The 20581-nt window shown below is 34.4% G+C and overlaps 1 protein-coding gene across 5 annotated transcripts; it reads left to right on the top strand.

The window, feature by feature from the left end:
* Positions 1 to 125: 125 nt before the first annotated feature.
* LOC106178098 (ARF GTPase-activating protein GIT2) lies at positions 126 to 20404 on the top strand. Of its 5 annotated transcripts, XM_013561131.2 has the most exons (22): positions 126 to 309; positions 2723 to 2856; positions 4840 to 4952; positions 5781 to 5880; positions 6920 to 7006; positions 7525 to 7655; positions 8127 to 8221; positions 8508 to 8553; positions 8766 to 8817; positions 9095 to 9167; positions 9463 to 9560; positions 9933 to 10056; positions 12030 to 12220; positions 12774 to 12824; positions 13518 to 13535; positions 15640 to 15792; positions 16376 to 16681; positions 16866 to 16928; positions 17136 to 17230; positions 17583 to 17768; positions 18270 to 18333; positions 19049 to 20404. In XM_013561131.2, the coding sequence occupies exons 1-22, from the start codon at positions 252 to 254 to the stop codon at positions 19250 to 19252; spliced, it is 2442 nt and encodes an 813-aa protein (XP_013416585.2). In that variant the 5' UTR covers positions 126 to 251; the 3' UTR covers positions 19253 to 20404. The 5 variants fall into 5 exon arrangements, with proteins under 5 accessions (XP_013416585.2, XP_013416586.2, XP_013416588.2 ...); XM_013561132.2 differs by lacking the exon at positions 13518 to 13535; XM_013561134.2 differs by lacking the exons at positions 13518 to 13535; positions 15640 to 15792.
* Positions 20405 to 20581: the final 177 nt, after the last annotated feature.

Here is a 20581-nt window from a genome sequence, read left to right on the forward strand (position 1 = left end):
CAATAAACATTTTGAGGAAGTGAGGTAAAATATTCCTATTCTCAAAATAATATGCAAATGATTTTAGAAAAATAACGTATTTCTAATGTGACATCCATGATGGAAGATCGATTTCTTGGTATTCGAAACTTATACCCGTACAACGGGAAAACTTCCGCATCCACCATCTTTATTGTCACTGCAGGGTCTGACACCCATTTGGAATTCGGCACTATCATTCCACCCCTGTATGTCAGCGCAACAGTGCTTTCATGTCCCGGGGAAAGGGTAGAACTCCGAGCGAGATCTGCTCCGATTGCGGAGCCCCAGGTACGTACTGATTAAAGTTAAGGCGACATTTTTTTCTGCATTATTCATCTCCGTCCTTTCTTGCTGTGAAAATTGGTTGGGAAAAGCGATACTGACTCACTGTGTTTTAATCAATTTCAGATGGTGTGCACTCTGTCATCGATTCATTATTTATTACTTAGGTTGAATGTGTCATAGAGATTGAATGGGTTTGTGCAAATTAAGGAACGACTTCAAAAGTTTGTAGAAAAAATTGAATGCGTGCAGATCTTGCTATAATTTGTCAACAAAGAAAGGTGGCATTGGGAGCGCTTACTGCATTCAACTTACAATGTGCAAATTGAACATACATCTTACTATTCACAGTGTTAATATTTTATTTTCCAATCTTTGATGTATCAGTCGAAAATGGTCTTATGTTTTTTGAATATCCACTGATAACTTCAGGGTGCAGAAGTTCTTGCTAACTCTGAGTAATGCATTTCTTTCCTGGCGCCTGATTTGACAAACACTCTTCAAGTATTGTTAATTATTTCTTTCTATTATATGTAGGACAGCCTGTCCATGTCCAACTGGGGGCATTTAATTCTGTGCTGCTCTTTGTAACTGTCTTCAGGAGACATCAGTATGACTATATTGTAGACACCTTTTCTTGATACAGATATTTTTATTTTGTATTCAGATGCTTTCTAGGTATTTTGTTGCCTTGCCTTAACCTACTTAATACTGATATAGTTAAGTAAGAGTAAGGCATAGCTGCCTATTCACCTTACTCTATCTTTAGTTTTTGGTTACAGTGATAATAGAATGCGTTATCAGTTTCATCTTCAAAGGTACAAGCATTTAAAACTGAAACTGTGGTGTAGACAAATGTATAAAAAGTACAGGGAGAAAAAGATTACTTCTACATTATAACATGCCATGAACAGTACCAGACGTTCACCTTTTTCATACTAAAATTTTTATTATAATGTACATGCTTCTGTATTTTAAGTGAACAGAAAACTAGACTATTTTAAAAGTCTGGTTATTTGCTTACAGGTCAGTGGGAGGACATTGTGGACAGAGTGGATGATAATTGTAAAATTATAATATTAAAGTGTAAAGTAATATGTGAAAAGCATAAGTAATAGATGATACATTTAATAGAAACATTACAAATTTAATCTGTTAAGAAGGTGACTGGATATTCTGTCTGTCTTGTTCAGGTAAATATTTTCAAAAGTTGAGAAAATGTAGCATTGTCCACCTGTTCATTTACAAATTTATAGGGTATAAAAGCTGTTTCATGTTAAATATTTGTGTATTCTCTTTTGTGAGAGCTAAAGTCAAATGGGTGGTTTATAACTGCCCTTGTTGTATGGAGAACCTAGGGTCAATTTAACTGATTCACTAGAAATCTTGATATTTATGTGATGTGTAATACACTATAAGCTTAAAACAAATGGTATCAAAAGCTGGCATCCTCCAACCTCTTACTGCATACAGGTTTTATTTGTGCAAAATCCTAAAAAGTATGCAATAGCTGATTATTAGTTAATATGATGGATTGCTACACAAAAAATAGTATACATATTTAATTTGGTGAAGTTTTGATGGTGGATCTGCTGAAGATAACTGTGTTAAAGTTAGCGATGTGATTTAGCACTGACTCAAGTTGCATCTTTTTGTTGTGTAGTTGAGCTGTAGTAATTCCATCTCCTTCTTTGAATCCTTGTAGAGGAGACTGTTATGTTTTCTTTAACCATTCATTTCCATGTGAAGAAAAATTGAAAGTGAAGAATCATGTCAGGTTTTGCTTCCATTTTCAATGGGCCTCTTGTCTCGGTCTTGGATAGCACCCACTGTTTTGGTGCATAGAGCAAATTACCATTATTATTATTATAATATATGTTTGGGATATATCTAAAGCTTATATAGCTAAAACTCCGCTACTACAGCACCATGACACAAGGGAACACATTTTTACTGTGCAATAAATAAACCTTTGAAGTCCCCAAGTTTACTCCTACTGTGATGTTATTTTATATTCAAACAAGGACCCATGCGCTAATACCTGATATTTGAACATAATAAGCTAGTTTTTAAAACTAGATGGTCCATAACAATGCACTTCTACACAGTCCCTTACTGGTCAAACATGTAATGTGAGATGTTGATGATAGCATATTGATGGTTTACTGCCACCCATCTAAAACTATCTGGAAAGTAGAGTGTTTATATAAGATAATACAGTACTGTAAGTTACTTAATTTAAATATATGAAATGGTTGTGAACAATTTTAGTTAATGGATCGACTGCAGCTTTTGTGTGCATATCCCAACTGGTTCTCTGTAAACTGTGTATATAGTGTGGATTATGGGAAAATCATTATACCCTGTAATGGCTAAATGTGTTCAGGTACATTTAATAACTTTAGCATTGTTGCTGCAGATCCCAGCTGGGCCTCTGTGAACCGTGGGGTGTTGATGTGTGATGAGTGCTGCAGCATCCACAGAAGTCTGGGAAGACACATATCACATGTCAAGTCACTCAAGAAGGGAAACTGGCATCCTACTCTTTTGCAGGTAAGTCAAAAATCATGTTTTCACATCTGCCAATTTGCTCTGTGTAGCAGGCCTCGGAAACAATAATTGCCATTTAGGATCACAAGCCTCAGATTTGTGAGCGCAAACGCTCAAATTAACAACATGAAAGATGATTTCATGGCACAGACTTTACTCTTGATGAAAAATACAAGATATTTACTTCAATTGTTTGATTTTACAGTAGTTTAGATTTATCAGAATGAGCCAAATCAGCCAAGAAACAATTACAAGGCAGTAGCTGTACGCATAAGGGTTCTTTTTCTTAACCCCGACAGAAGATACAAAAAAAAATAAAATACTGCATGGTAGAGCTTAGCTTTCCAAGATTCCTAGTGGAAAAAGAGTGACATTTTCTCCTCTTTCTTCTTTAAAAAGGAGAATTTTTTCTTGATGTCTACACCAAGGCCCAATTAAGTGGCTAGAGCTTTATTGACAGAATTTGACGAAAGGAATGTTAATTGCTGTAGTCACTCAAAGCTTGGACTAGATGAAATATCTGAGCAGTGTGGAAAATGCATTTTTGCCAGTATAACCACAGTGGAAGTGTAATTATCTGCAGTGTGCATGAATTTACTTTATCAATAGAATAATAAATGAAAAATAAATAGAAGGTCTCAAAACAAATCGAACTAATATATTTTTATGATCTACTATCCATATATGCGTATTAATATGGAAGCAGTGCACTCTTGACAATCTCCGACACAGGACAGAGTGTACTGACAGGTAGGTAAGAAGATTATCGGTTCATGGTATGTTTGGTTTGGCTGCTAATTTTACATTTATTGTGGTTTGAATCGTTAATTTGGGTGTTCGTGCTCACAAATCTGAGGCTCGAGTTTGCTAACAGCTAATTGGTTTATAAATAAGCATTGTGTAGGGTTGCAGTTAGCACAATGTTTTGAGGTGCCAGGCCTATTTTCATGAAAAATACCCCTCATTTTTGAAATAAAAGGTGATGGAGATGAACTCCGCACTGTTTACAGAGAGAGTTGAAAATAAGTTTGAAGCCCTTAGTGAAAAACCTATTGCAGCTTTCAAGTGTGTTAAGGAATCCATGTAATTATACCCAGTGCTTTCATGCAGCCTATGTTTGTATTACTTGTCTGAGCACCTAAAAATGTGTTGTTCTACAATGTTGAAGACTAGGTTCTCAGTAGAATAATATATTAATTTATTTATTTGAATTAAATTGTTGGTGTTTCAACAGCAGAATGTGAAAATTATTCTTTATATTGCATTTATGTTATAAAAATTAAAGAAAAACTGGCAGTTGTGATGCATAGATAAGAAGTGGGACTTAAATGTGGAACAGACTAATTGAATTGACAAGACATAATGTTCATTGCTATAAAAAGAATGTTTTTCTTTTCACTACTGCTTATGCTCACTCATGCATAAGATTTGTTTAAGTCAAATATCAAATAGCTGGAAAGTTTTTAAGTCAAAATGTTGATAAATTGGCAGCGTTTAAAAAATAATGCTTTATCATTACTCAAACTGAGGTGTATTTTGGCATTTCGCAAAAAACAGTTATTCTCTAACTGAGTCTTGACTGAGTCTTTTAAAAAAGTAATGCCAATAAAAGATAGACAAAATGACATGCATGCTTTCAGGTGAAATATTAAATTCATGTTCTTGCAGATTTGAAAGAAGGGGAATGCATTTCATATATAATAAACCCTCCTCTCCTGCCCTCCAAACTGTGTACATAATATTTTGACTTCGTAATTCACATTCCACTGTGCTTTATCATTTCAAAAAGTGTTTTTTGTATTTAAAATTGCCGTTAAAGGTTTCTCATTAATTTTTACTATATATATTATTTAACAACCTTAAATGATCCTCTGTGGAAAAAAAATGTGTAATTTTCTAAGGAGATGCTGTTTATTATACCCAGTTCCTCTTAGTATGTAAGGCTTTATTTTGACCTTGTTAATTGTGTGGTGTTTTTTGTTACAGATGGTTCATCAGTTAGTGAGTCAGAGTACCAACAGTATTTGGGAGCACACACTCTTGGATCCAACACAGAACAAACAAGGCCGGAGGAAACCCAACCCCAGAGATCAGCTACAGTAAGTCAACCAACCCTGCACACCATCTCTTCCCCAGTTCTAACCCCCCTGCAGTGTTTATTGGAATGAGGTATTGATCGCTGCACTATTACCTGTTAAATGCTATTACCCTCTAAGTGTTTTCACTTTTTTGTTTCCCTCTTGAGTAAAGAGTGATGACTGTTTAATCCTATTCTGTAGCAATGATAGATTGGATTTTTACCATTCTGTTTGGAATGTAGGGCTTTGTAAATACTAATAAGCTTATGTTGCACATGGAGAAAAAATGACCAAAAAGATTATATCAAAAGCAAGATAGGACACTTTAAGATAAATACAAGGGGGTACTTGAAAGCACTCTGTATCCTGATCACCTAATTAGGCTAATTTTTGTGTATGTATTAAAAGTGGCAGTGAGGTAAGACAATTCAATGTTTACTGGCAGAATCAACATTTGGGTATTGAACATATGTATTTAAAATATCTAATATCCTATTTGCATGTTTAAAGGTATACATTCTTCAGTATGGTATTGAAATTAATTTAGAATGAAAATATTAAAAATTAGCAGAGTTTTAAATATTCTGACACATTCAACACACATTTTACATTCAGTATGAATGGTATGCTTTTCTCCCTATTTGGAATTCTATGACTAAGACAGATAGAAACTAAGGCCTCAGTGGAATGTGCCTGGGTTCTTACAGTTCTTGTGCAGGCAATCAGTCAGTGACTTTGCTCTTCTCTGGGCAGATATTTGCTACTTTTCATGTACACTTCTTGCAATATGATGTGCTCTCCAGGCAATTCCTGTTTTCCAGAGTATACATCTTTTTGTTTTCTTCCTAGTCCAATGAAAGCAGATTTCATCAGAGCCAAGTACCAGTTCTTAGCATTTGCTCAAAAACCCAAAGATGAGGAAAATCAATCAGTAGAAGATCTTAGCAAGGTAAGTTTAGTTTCATGATATGGCAAGCATATTGGAAGGTCAAAAGAGTTTAGGACCATGTTATTGTGTAGGAGAGAGTTATTTTTGTAGTATAGTGGCATTTGTCAGGAAACTTTTTATTCAGTATAGGAACAGAAATCTATTTACACACCCTTTCACTAAGCATGTTTATAAATTGCCCATATCTACAATTATGTCCCAGGAGGTGCCGAAATAACATTTCCCAGATATCATCTGCAAAATTGATTTAACACTCTGAGAAAAAGGAATTGGAGTTATAATGAACTTGTATTCAAACTTACTGTGAAGCAATGTTAGACAAATATAGATCGAAATGAGTCATATTTATTGTAGGAAAATAAAAAAATCTCATTTCCAAAGATGCATTTCCTTGAGCGATGGAAAAAATCTCCTTTGTATTTTAAAGCAAGCACTATTGATTTCCTAGAAACAGCAACACATTCCAACTAATGTAATAGTAACTGAAAGAAAAGCTGACATCAAGAAACTTATGTTGATAATCAATATTTGCACGATGCATTGCCTTTGTAAGTGTTACTTTTAAGCCCAGGAGTATACTCGAACGGTCCATCAGTAAAGAGAGTGTGATCTAGTAATGTACAGAAGATACATTTTTGCCCCTGAGATATGAAATACTTTGAGTTAATTAAACATAATTAACAGGTTTTAGTTGTGTACTTAGCTATAGAAGAGAAAAGAAATGACAAAACATTTGCTCGCAGATCTGTAATATTTTATAAGTAAATACTTGTTTGCCAAATAAGTCAACTATAACTTTTCATAATTTTGATTCATATATGTGTAAAGGAATATTTTCATATGTAATGTAAACATAACAAGGATGTATATGATTGATATTCGCTGCTGCTCTTCGTGCTGAGCTGTTTCATAAGTGCATATTTCCTTTAAGATAGGACATTGGCATAGGAATCCACTAAATAGTTTGCCAGATATTTTGACATTTAACCCCCAGCCATGCTGTTTTTGGGGGCTTCTAATTGTTTCTTTATGATTTCAGCAACTCCATTCCTGTGTGAGAACGGGCAATCTTGAGACAACGCTGAGGTTACTGTCATTTGGAGCTAATCCAAACTACTTTCATCAGGTAACATTGAGCTGAAGTGCAGAGTATACATGTTTGTTAACTCATAGCTCTCAGTACTTGTATATGTGATTATCATTTGCACAGTTACATGTTATTTTCAAATAAGATAAAAACTTGACATTAACATGGTATACTATAACACAGAATTACACAACATAACACAAACAATGGTAAAACTGTCATTTTGTTGTTTTTACACAATTTCCTTTGGTCTCCTGTTTGATAATGTCACACTGATTTGAGCTTATTCTGTGATAGTGAAGCTGCAAAATAGTTAAATATGATTTTTAGTTGATTTCTAGTAGGAAGAGTTGCATTTTATATTATGAAGGTGATGTAGTGAAAAAATATCAAACGTCTTTTCATTTGACAAAGGTATTCCGATCATAAATTTTTACTTTGAGATTTTTCACGAGGATGAAGGCCAATGAGGAGACTGTCTGTTAGTAGGCATTAACAAAAATAAGACTGGACTTTTTTAATTTTGCATCCTAAAATTATGTTGAAAATTGTTTTAGGAGCGTGGTAATTGTCCCATTCATGTGGCTGCCCAGTCAGGCCAGGCAACTCAGGTGGAACTAGTGGTCATCTATGGTGCTGATCCAGGAGCAGTGGACAGTGGTGGAAAAACAGCTGCAGATTATGCAAAGTATGTGTTCTTCATAAGAGAAACATTTTCTAGGAAGCATTAACTGGTTTAAGAACTGGGAGCAGTTGTGGAAAGCTTGCACATTTTGTAAAGATTATGTGTTTCTTTTGATATTATGTTATCAAGAGGACAAGATGTTCATTTAACACTCATTGTAAAACAACAATAGTTGTAGTTGTCAGTTGTCTTGGGAAACTTTACAAGGAACTGAGCAGCTGCTGATCCTTATAATCAAAAGATAAATACATACACAAACTAATTATTGCTGCCATCCACTCTGTGACCATAGGTTGTATTTTATCTTGCCACTTCAGTGACAGAGGTGAGATTTGACGAAGAGTAAAATGATGGAAATGAATCGAATCAAGATCTCAGCTTGTTTCTGAATTAATGTTGATATGTTCTGGTATTTTCTGGTGTTTTTGTTTTCCATGTACATATGAAAATACTCGCAATTCAATCCATTTTCAGGGCTGAGGGCTACACGGATTTATCAAATCGAATAGTGGAACTTCAGTATGAACTTACAGACAGATTAGCTTATTATTTATGTGGTAGAAAACCAGGTAAAGCAGCTTTGTCCTATAGTAAAAATAAGTCATCATAATGCCAGTTGTTAAACCAATTATGTGAATAATTATAGCAATGTTCATTTTATGTCTGGTATTTATGAATTAATGTTCTTTATACAGAAGTTTGACTAGATGGATATTTAAATCAAAGTAATAAGTCATTTAATCAAACATAAAAATTACAATTACATGGTGATGTCATTGTCTTTTAGCTATGGACTGGTTATCATTTTTAATGTATATGGAAACAACATTCACACATTTGTTTCTTTTGCTACAGATCATAAAATGGGACAGCATTTTATTATACCAGAAATGGCTGACAGGTAGGATTTTTTTCTACAAATATCAAACATTTCTCATTTAAGAGGTTTCTCTTTGTCTTTGTCAAGAGTCAACAACACATAGAATTAACTGTTGGGAGTGATTTAAGTTGGAATACAAAAAAGCAAAATGAGGATACAATAAAAATTTAAGTGGTAAAATATTCTCTTGATGCAAAATGCAAGATATTTACTTCAATCTTTTGATTTTACAGTAGTTTAGATTTATCAGAATTAGCCAAAGCAGCCAAGAAACAATTACAAGGCGTAAGTATTATATTTACTTTGTCACGCCTAAACACACTTAAGATACTTCTAGTCATATTAATATGATATTATCTATGGGGGGAGGGGGGGGGAAGGTTTAATCTACAATACCCAGGCACAAGATACTTTTGAACATCTGAAATCTGCAGTTCCATGTAACTTTTCTTTGTATACTCAACTAATTTTTATGACTTAAAATTCATTCACAAACGTATAATGCTTAGACAGCAGAGCATCTATTTTGGATTTATCTTATACATGTATTTCATTCCTTCAGTTACCTAACCATTTGTTTGAAGAATTGGCCATGGATGTATATGATGAAGTGGACAGAAGAGAGAATGATAAAAGTAAGAAATATTGCTTTTAGACTCCAGGGCCCAAGACTGTTTCAGACTCTATATCTGAACAAGTATTAAAAGAACTAATAGAAGTCTCTCAACGTGAGAGTATTAAGAGAACTTACAGAACTCTGTCAATGTCATAGTATAAAAGAACTAATGGGATGCTCTCAACGTGAGAGTATAATAAGAACTCTGTGTGTGTGTTCCTCATAGCAAAATGGCTTTAGGATGAAATGAAAAATCTGTGAGAAATTTTCATCATTATAATCTCTATATATAACACTTTTCTGTAATATTTCAGTATGGTTGGGCTCACAGAACCACAATGCTCTGGTCAGTGATAGACAAGCAGTTCCCTTCTTGCCAGTAAATCCAGAATTTTCTTCAACGAGAAATCAGGTAATGCCTTAGATTATGCTATTAATGAGTAAATATGTGATTTTTTAGATTTTTTTTATTACATCTGTGAGCATTACAGTTGGTATCACTGGTGCTTGTAGAATATGGCAGTGTTAATATCCTGAAATTTGAAAAGTCGGCATGTTTTTGTTTTTTTAGTGAGAAAACCGGCTTAGAGATGGAATTTGTTTTTATATTTTATTGTTATTTTAAAACAAAATGAATTAGACCTTTAATTGCCATTTATGTATTTATATAATGACTTCTGCCCCTGACCAGTTTCCTATACCTATACCTAACAGTACAGATAATGTACTGTTGATAATCCTTGTTTCAAAAAACTTTATTGTATGTAATTCATCAATCTTTCAGGGTCGGCAGAAGCTAGCCAGGTTTAATGCTAGAGAGTTTGCAACATTAATCATAGATGTCTTGAGTGATGCCAAAAGGCGGCAGCAAGGAATAACTAGTCCTGTACATACACCACGTGATAGAGGTAGGAAGGACTTGTTTGACTGATGATATACAAAATATCAAGTATAAAAATTTGTGTAAATATGTGTTGCTTGAACTTTGATAATTGTTTTTATTATCAAGATTAAAGCAATAATAACTCTTTGTTTCGGCCAAAAAATGAATTTTCCTGGAGTAAACAGCAATTTTCCCATACTTACCAATGGTTAATGAATCCATTTTTACATTCAAAGTTAGTCCCTGGTTTTTTTCTAAAAAGTTTGGTTTTTTGTTAAAATCTCTTAAGAGATTTTAACAGAGTATAGCCATCAATGGAGGTCACGTGGTCTAAAGACAAGTTCAGATATCAGAATAAAAGCTATAACTGCTGTTTTTGTGGTAAAACAGAATAAATTATATTTCTATGAGTTATTCACAAGGTTTTTATTGTGAAATATAGATCTCATACGAAGAGTTATTATCCCTTTAAAAGGTGAAATGGCCTATTTAATTATTAGGTGATATGCCTTGAAGTGAATGTATTTCCATTTTGGTTAATTCTCTGTCAGTCTTACCAGTTGCAGTTTTGCATGCTTAAAAAGAAGATATTTGTTTAGATGAAGATTTAATGACAGTAATTGTTCAAATTTTATGTACATATATCATGGTTCTAAAGTAACTTTCATTAATTAGCGCACTTCATATAGTTGAAAATTTAAGCGAAGTTTTTATTTTACATTTTGTTTCTTCATGTCTATATTAAAGGAGAATGTCCATTTCTGGGGCTTGAAATGACTAAAAGGATCATTTGCAGTCATTTTCTTGTGGATTTTGATGACTTCAGGGGTTGATGTGAGAACAGGGGGTTATCAGCTGGGTATAACATCACTGGAGAAAGTGTAGATCTATGCCCATTGTAATAAGTGTTATAGCAGGGGTGTCATTGGACTTTGGCCTTCTGTGCAGTATACAGAGGTCTACTTTTGCATCTTCACTTTTCTTGTTAATCCCTGAAGTGAAAATTATTGAAAATGACTGAAAGTTATCATTTAATTCATTTTTAGGACACAACAGCACATGCAATATGTTCTTAATTGCTTTTCCCTTGTGTGTGGTAAAAAGTTGGGCTCTACATAATTTGATATAGACTGGTGAAAATAACCTGTTAGTCTTTATAGACATAAAGACAGTATGAAAATTACTTCAGTTATGTCAAAATGCCAGTTAGGGTCTAATAAAACTCCACTTTTTGTCACACGGGACATAAGATTTAGGTTCTTTTCTTTGGTTAACTATTTTTCTCATTTACATTTAAAAAAAGGGGGGGGGCACTTAAGTTTAGATTTATAACCATTGGGGTTATTCTCCAGGTTAGCTTGCCACATGAAAAAACAGGTGTAGATGAAAGTAGACAGCCAAAAAAAGCAGTTTAAATATAATCAATAACAACATGTGCATAGCATAAATTCTGGCACCTGCTTTGCTGTCAATATGCTCAACCCTATGATTTGGGTTTAAGAGATGTTTTCTTTCTGTTAATTTAGCTTTAGAATTGATAAAGGTTATGGTCTCAGTATTTAGGGTTTTTCCATTGGTTATATCTTCTGAAGATAAACAGACAAGCATTTATAATTTTGAGACACAAAATGGTCTTTTGGAGTTTTTTTTTTTTTTTTTTTTTTTTTTGAAAATTCAGTGAGTGAGTTGATATTTTGCTCTATTCAAATGCACTTATCTACTTTAACAAACTCCAGTGGAAGCATCCTTTATGCCATTGTCCTGTTTCCCATTCCTAGACAGGCAATATTATCCCAACAGACTCTCTGATTTCTCCTGACATTTCCTCTGTTGATTCAATCACAGATATATCAGCAGACCTTTAGGGTTCCCAAACCACAAAAGTGCAAAGGTCAGGCTAAATAATAGAAAAATGGGTGAGAGAAAGGTGTACAGTCATGAAGAAGCTCACTCTGGTTCATATTTTTCCAAAATCAACAGCATGGTGTTGTGTTTCAGAACAAGTAAGTCTCGCCAACAGTAGCACAAAAGAAAGTCGTGGTGTGCCCAAAACTAGCAGCTTTAGTGATGATGAGCCTGTCTATGATAGCGTGGCATCAGATGAAGACTACAGCAGCATAGGAGGGGATGTGGCCAGTCTCAAGGATTCTGACATACAGAACACACAGAAAAAAGAAGGTGTATTGGAGGTAAGATAATGGCAGTTTTCTTCAGGCTTCAGTACATGGCTTTCCCTGTTTTGAAATCTATGAAGCTTTGTAGAGGCCATTTAGATATGAATGGAATGTTATGACTCATAAGGTCTCTAGGATTGATGTTGTTGGAAGTTTGACCTAAAATTAGTAATGAATTTGTTTGCAAATGCTGTTGCCTTTCCCAATTTATGCCATACTGGATTATATGTGAGTGTGTGTGAAATACAGTAACACTGAAAATGTAGCAAATTAAATACTTACAACACAATTCAAACTCACAGCAGAAATCTGATATGCAAAATTCCCATCTGTCCTGTTCTAAATTGAAGTGTGGGAGTTTGAGCATAGTGATGCATAGCCCTAAAAGAGGGACAAAGTCTAAACATTTCCTATAACATTTCTATATTCTAGAGAAGCATTTAAACTTGGCAAATTCTTGTAGTTGTGTCCATCTTTTGAGTGCATTAGTTAGGTTCTTATCACTCCACTACTTTTACTATAACTTTCTACTGTAAACACCTTTTTTATCTATCTCTTCCCTCCTTAGGATGCGTGCCGCAGTTCAGGCAGCCCAACTTCTATGATATCTTTCACGGAGGTGAGAAGGGAGAGATCCAAGATGTAGATTGATATTTTTCATCTGTATGAGCATTATAAAAAATTATTTGTTTTAAGAAATGAATATTTGTTTGCTGAATATGAAGTGTGAAAAACTGTTTTTATCACCATAGAAATTCAATTTTGATACATTTGGATTTTCAAAAATGACTCTTACAAAAAATCTGTATCTTGGGTGAATTTTGTGAGAGAAGCACAGTGCATGTCATAGTTGTATGGAATGGTAGTGGGAAACCCCCAACCAGTGCAAAAGAAATAATGCTTTATGTGTTATACTAGGAACAACACTTACTTTGTACACATGGGTGCACGCACATACACATGCATGCACACAAAATCCTGCAAATGCTTTTAAAAATAGTTTACATTATTCATCTTAACAATCACTTGAGGATGCAGAAGATTTCAGTTTGCTAATTTGTTCATGGCACAATCACTTCTCATTGACACCTCTAACACAATTCAACACTCCATTTTTGCTGTCAGTATAATTTTTTCTAGATATTGGTTGTCAAACATGAAGATCCCCCTTTCACCTTTGGTTGACCTTGAAAAATGAACATCGCATACTTTAAAGCGGGAATTCTAATAGTGAATTTCAGATGATATTATATATATTCTCTAGCAAAATGTGAAAATTTTTGTTGATTTTCATAATGCTTACGGATTGCAGTCTGGACAGGAAACAGTTGTAAGATTTATGGATATTGTATTTTTTTTTTAAGATATTGTATTTGTTTGTACTACAGAATGCCACTGATACTGGAAAAAATGTCGGATTTAGTGTGGATGTTTAGACACCTGTGTTGTTTTTATTGTCTTTGTTTTATTATGTCTGAAAGAAAGTCATTTATTCACTCATTCATTTATGTAGTTGGTAGTAGTTTTTGTTTACTTTTCATATTTGCCTCATTTATATACATAGATATTTGTTTGCTTGGCAGGAGCTGAAAAAAAGATATATAAGGGAAAAGAAGGGAGGGAGCATTTTTACAACTAACTGCATTAGTTCTCCTTAACAAAGGCATAGAAGTGTGAAAGTAGCATTTGCTTTTAATTACATGACTGGTTATGTCTGTCTGTGCTAAAATACTTTATAGAAATTGTTTAAATAGGAAATATTGATATAGAAAATTGTTTAAATAGGAAATATTGATATCCCTTTTCGTATGCCTATTTAATAAATGTTTGAATTATCTTTGACAGTAATTCTGGATATTGGTTCTTGCATTGATTAATTGCCTTTTGCCTACAGAACAATACTGGTGTTACTCTCTGTCACCCATTTAATTTGTATCAGTTTGTTCTTGATTAAAGCCTGTACAAGTGAGACAAAACTAAGGTTTGTCAGCAGGAAACCATGTCATAAGTACCAAGAAATATAGATTTTTGAATAAAAACCAGACAAATCAAAGTAAATATAGAAACCAACATAAAAAATAGGACCTGCTCAGCTATGGTTAAGGTTATAGTTGCATCTGGTAGTTAAAGAATAAAGAATGAGGAAAAAACATACAATTGGTTTCAGTCATAGACCTATTTTATTTCAGGCAGACAAAGTTGATTTGGTAAGTGTATTGGGACGTCTCCTCTGGTATTACTTACAAGGCACATAAAACATATATCACCAGTAACTGAACTTCTTCAGGGCTCTTATGGCCATAGCATAGCTGGAAATACAATACCTGTGATGTCTTAGTTATACCCTTTGTGATAATCTATTATAGGCAGGGTCCAGACAGCAAGAAAATTAAGAATGGTAAAATTGCATGTGAATTGTAGTTTGATGTAACTTGGGCAAGTTCTTGGAAAAAGAATAGTGTAATTGATGGTCTTTGGAGTCCCAACTTTTATACTCCACAATACACAGGATATTAAGACTATTATCCCACAAGGATGGATGGGCCTATTTATGACAGCAATTGTGTATTGATTAGTGACAAAACATGTACAGTGGTAGTCTGGTCTGGTTGGCTGTAGGTTAGTATTGAAGAAGCATCTCAACATTAGGTGTTGTCTGTTGTTGTTTGAAATTGTAACAAGAGGTAAGGGATCTACAGTGGACTCCATACAGTCATCACTCTTGTTCAGTCTTTTGAAGTCAAGATAGTGTAGTTTTTGACCGTTTTTTGTTTGTGGCCACTGGTCTTGCTTTTTACTTTGTATGTCTATGATCAAAAGGTTTGTATTTGCCTATAATGTATACCCCAGCTATATGTGAACTGCTTGGTCAAATTTGTATTCCTAACTGTTGTAAGCATCGTAATGTCTGTAAGTATGTATATCTAGCCTTGCCTTCCTGCTTCCTGAGATGTAGCCTACCCCAAAGCTTCTTTGGTTCAGTAATTTTTTGTCAGATATAGATTCCCGCATGTGCAGCTTATTTGCATGAAATGCATGTAAAAAGTGTGGAGGTATTTACATTAATACTTTTCCCTTGAGTATGTTTTTCTTCAAGGATACTCTTTTCGATATTCTTATTTAATAATATTGTCTGGACTGGTAAAACATGTTTTCTTACTCTTGATATTAGATTTTCTTTTGTATATAGTAATTCAGTATAACGGAAACTAATATACCTTTACCTAGCAATTTCTTTGGAATGCAGATAGTTGAACATATAGTCTGTTTTACCTACTATAATTATTGTATACAAATTACTGTAGCAACTGCCTGGACATGAGCAATCAGTGCATGGCAGGTGTGCTGGGACTGTGAATGGTTTTAATTTAATTTCTTTGGGTTTGTGGACCTCCAGGCGGTGGTCATCATGTATTCCTTGCTTCTTGTTACAGAGCATGGCCTCCTCAGACCAGTCCGATGGCCCCATTACCTCCCAAGACTACCATGATCTGAAGCGGGCACTAGCACAGTCTGATTCTGTGGTCCATCAACTTATGGCTAAAAATGCACAACTAGTGGAGGAGGTGAAAAGGCTTCATAGTGCAGTGAGTGTCGGGTCTTGTCTTAGTGCAGCACCAACCAAGGCTAGATATGTAGCAGAAAGGCAGAAATTAGAGCTGTAGTTCGGTGCAGATTTAGGTCCTTCCGGAAGTTGACACCAGTGCTGCTAAATTTAGGCTCAAATTTTTGGTGTCTCCTAGTTGTTGATGTTGTGTTTGTTAGTGTTCCTTTACTCGTACCCACCAATGAGAACTGGGCACAGTGACAGAGAAATCAATACAAGTACTAACATTAACTTGGTAACAAACTAATATTAAAAAGCCTACTGTTTGTTTATTTCAGATTATTTAATTCAACTTCTTTCATTTATTTATTTGTTTTATTAATATTATTATTAATAAATTATATTATGTTTCCTCTTAAATTGTATTGATTTCTCTCTTGCGTGTGACCAGAAATATTTCACAAAAAAAAATTGCACAAACAGCTGGCCACAAAACCCAGACACAAAACCCATGAGTCTAGACATTCATTGCATGAAGAGCCAGCCAGAGGTGTGCATATGCAGTGTGCATTGCATTGGACACATAGGAATAGGGCATAGGCCAGAAATCTTTCTCTTTACAGGTACAAAGATTAACACAAGAGAATGCAACATTACAAGGTCAGCATGCCATGGGGAGCTCGCATGCTGTGGGAAGTGCACACATACTGAGTAGTCCACATGCGAGTGCTAGTGTACCGTCGTTATCCAATGGTTACGATAATGTATCATCCTTAAAACAACAGCAACAATTACCCAGCACACAACCATCACCTACACAACCTGAGTTTGATACAGCTGTGCCCAGACGCCACATAGGGCAGTTGTCTAGACCGCAATCAATGTTTGAGCCAAGAAATCACCATAGGCTACCCTGGCAGAAAACTTATGTGAGTTGATTCTTTGTAAAAAAATAAAATAAAATAATAGAAGCCTCATAGCATGTGTGTGTTTAAGAATTCTGATAAGAAAAAAAATGATGTCAGCTTGCATTTAGCACAGATACATGACGCATATAATAAGCAATATGATTCATTTGTTTTATAAATGATTGTTTTTCTTTTTTTATTCTAGACTCCTTTTAGAGATGACAATGCAATAGGAACAGGTTCACATAGGATATCAGAAGAATATTCTGTAAGCTGATTGTTTCTATATCATAACTGGCAGTAGTACATAATTTTTCTACTGTTACATTATGCAGTATTAGGTTGTTTTTTATTTGGTTGTTGTCAGTTCTTCAGTAATAAGCAAGATTTTTAAGAGTCATTGTCTGAAATTCTATTTATTTATGTGTTATAGTTGAGAGCATACAATATATTGGCATTACTGTTTGTCTTTTAGCTGGATGAACGGGAATCTCCTCCAAGACAATTCTCTAGGGAAGGCAATGCATCAGATTCAGATTATGATAATGCTAATAAGGAAACTGAAGATAGGTATGTAGATTTTATTTCTTTATAAAGCTGAAGAAGATAATAATGCTTGTACACAATCAAGTTTGTCAAAATGTGGGCTTTCAGTTTTTCTAGCATGGTGTTTTTTACAGTATTCCAGCTCTTCGATAAAATCCTTGTAGGGGGCTGAGTACAATAGTGACAACTGCATACACCACTCAAATGCATATTTTTGTTTTTGAATTTTTTCCTCTATGTCTAGGGATTCTGAAGTCTACACTCTGTTCAACTGAGTGATCTTGTTTTACTGTAGAACAGAGTACTGCTCCAGGCAAAAAGAGTCCACTGTCACCCCATCTTCAAGTTGGATCAGTGTTTTGTGGTTATATTTCAGGCAAAGAGAGTCCACTCTCACCCCATCTCCAGATGAAGCTGAGGGGGCAGTTGGACCTTGCACACAAGATGGCTACGAGATGCAGGAAGGTCTGCCCACACAAGAACAAGTAGTGAAAAAAACTGAGATTATTACAAAGAAAATCCAAGAGTTGCTAAAGAATGCACAAGAGGGAAACCATGAAAGGTGGGCTTTGGAAACCTTTTTCACACAAGGGCAGCATAGCTCCAAGAATCTTCAGTCCAGTTTTGTCTCAAATGCATTTTATTAAAAATTTTAGGGGTTGTTTACCTTATTTTGTTCCTTTTGGAGGGAAGATAAAATTCTTAGTATCCCCGACTTTTTATTCACAGAGTTTACTATATCTCTATTTAGATATATAAATGCATTGTGGGTTAATATATGTGTGAGGTAGTTGTGGTGCGAACAGGCATATAATTAACTCAAGTCCATGTGAATATAGTGGAACACATCACACGGAATATTATCTTGGCTTTTGAAGAAAACTGTTGGAACGATGTGTACAATATTGAATGAAAGTGAATGGTGAATTTTGAGTGTAAGCAGTTAGCATGTTTATTTGATATCAGACTGGAACATCATGGAATTGTCCATTTTATGGTGTCTGCTATTTTATTTGTTATTTTGACATATTAGAATACAAATTTGTTGTTTTATTTGTTTCAGTTATAGTCCCTGTGCTGACAAGATTCTCTCAGCTGTCAGTGAAATGACTGCAATTTTTCCTCAAGTAAGTGTTGTACACATTAGACCAGGAGTTGATGAAAAAACCTTTGAAGTAATACTATGAAGAAAAGTACAGAGCTGTAGAGTTTCCAATAAACTTTGCTATTTCCTGACCGAAAAGGATTAATATTTTCACTCTGCTGTGTGCTTTTTTCCTTCTAATTTGTTAGATTTTCAAACTTGATTTATGCATTTGTATACTGTTACATTCAAAGTTGAGTGAAACGTATTCTAAATGCATTTGAAAATGCCCAATAGGTATGACAGTTATATCTAAACATCCTGCAAAGATATTTCTCTTTCCCAATTAATACTTTAAAAGGGATGAAACACCTGGAATTAAAGTACCTGATGTATATATTTATATGGCAATCTGAATGTCTGGCAAGCAAATTAAAACTAAATTCTTGAATTAGAAATGGTATGGTAAAACAATCCAAGTGCATAGATGGGTCAAGAAATGAAACGAGAAGATTGCTTGTTTTTTTTTTCAAGGAAAATTAACTTTGACGTGAAAATCACAAGTTGGATGCCTTTAAAGTTTCAAAGTCCTTCATTGGATTTTATGAAAGTAGCACCTTTTTCTTTCACACTTTATAAACTGTTTGATCTAAGCTGTGTTGTACATGTTGAAGCAATATTAACAGCACATGTCATAGTATATTGATTTTGAGTAGTTATCACATGCCAAAAATAATATTTTACAATTCATTTTCCAGAATGTCAATTCTGACTGTATTGGACAGGCTTTACAGCAGCTGGGAGGAGGAGCAGATAGACTGTGCCATGAATGTAAAAGTCTGCCAATCAAAGGGGAGGATGGACAATTAGACTATGCATCCAAAACCCCTCAAGTCATACAGTGTGCATTTGATATTGCCAAAGCAGCGAAACAACTAGTCACACTGTTTGAGAGGGCGTAATGTATGTTATGTACTGTCTGTAATGTCATATTAGTCTCAGAGTGCAATGAATTTATCAAAAGTAGTCTCCATTTCTGTTTATCAGGAGTACAAAAGTAACTTTTTTGTGATGAATGATAGCCACACCAGTATAATAGGAATGAATGTTATCTTTGGTAGTAAAAACTAAAACTATTTTACAACTTCTAATTACAATAGTTTTTTGAGATGGACTTATAAGTTGCAATGTCCTGTAACCACATATCTGCAGTTGTTTGGATTATTTGCAGGTACATAAATCCTGTGTTATGATTTATCCAAATTTCTGTTTTGGAATAGTTCTGAAGGTATACAAATGATAAAGTTACGGCAGATTATTTTCTTCAGTTTTGAATACTAGGTAGTGAGAAGGCTTTTCCTCCTGCTTTTTGTTAACATTCATATTTTTTGTTAATATCTATTTCTCTTTTTAAGGGGGCTCAGATTTAAGGGGGGGGTGCAAATTGCTTATGTTATTTATGCTTCTTTGTTTTTGAACAACGAGTATTGTTTAATGCTGTGACCATGCTTTGTAATAAGCATAACACTTAAAAAGAATAATTTGGCAAATATAGTATTAATGAGTGCACCTCAGTATTGGTGCTCGCCTCTGAATCTGTTCCACAGTGTTTCCTGGGCTAAAGAAGATGTCCAGCATACAGTATATTACGTTTGTTTTTGAGGATCTCCTTTGGCTTTGTCAGCTACATAATATTTTAGTCTGTATTTGTATCGAGATGTAACTACACATTGTCCTGTTCCTGTGGTTAAATCTCACTGTGTGAGGTGCCATACTCATGAAGACTGCTTGACAATGTTATGATTGTGTTAGTGCATGGCCCACCATGAAGAATGGATATTGGTATTTAGAAAAACAATCAGACATTACAATGTTGAGCTATGTCGAATCTCTGGACCCGTTTCCAGGGACCTTAATGCACTATTTATTATTATTATTATTATAAGTACGTATTTGTAGTCGACATTTTTGTACATATGTAAATGCTACTGCTACAACTGACAGTAACACTCTTTGTATTGTATGTATTTAAATGTGTAAGTAGATATGTAATCCATACTATCCATTGCAATTGTATGATTGTGAACATTAAAGTAAAATAAGTTTCAAAATTATCAATCATTAACTGGTTGTTTCCTTAGCTTATTTTAAAAGGGAGAATCTGCCTAGATTTTAATCAATTACAAAAATTAACTTTGTATACTGGTATACATACTTAAACAACCATCGAGGCTTCAAATTTCCCCAAACCGACCATAGCGCAACACTGTACTGTAAAAAAAAAATGATCC

Source organism: Lingula anatina, chromosome 1 (assembly GCF_051362555.1).
Source record: "Lingula anatina isolate TDL-2025a chromosome 1, LinAna3.0, whole genome shotgun sequence".
Classification (NCBI taxonomy): Eukaryota; Metazoa; Brachiopoda; class Lingulata; order Lingulida; family Lingulidae; genus Lingula; species Lingula anatina.

Coding starts and splice junctions, on each gene's coding strand:
- LOC106178098 (XM_013561131.2), top strand. CDS start 252: ATGTCCCGGGGAAAGGGTAGAACTCCGAGCGAGATCTGCTCCGATTGC. Junction 5,881..6,919: donor CAGTAGAAGATCTTAGCAAG/GTAAGTTTAGTT, acceptor TTATGATTTCAG/CAACTCCATTCCTGTGTGAG. Junction 12,221..12,773: donor AAAAAGAAGGTGTATTGGAG/GTAAGATAATGG, acceptor TTCCCTCCTTAG/GATGCGTGCCGCAGTTCAGG.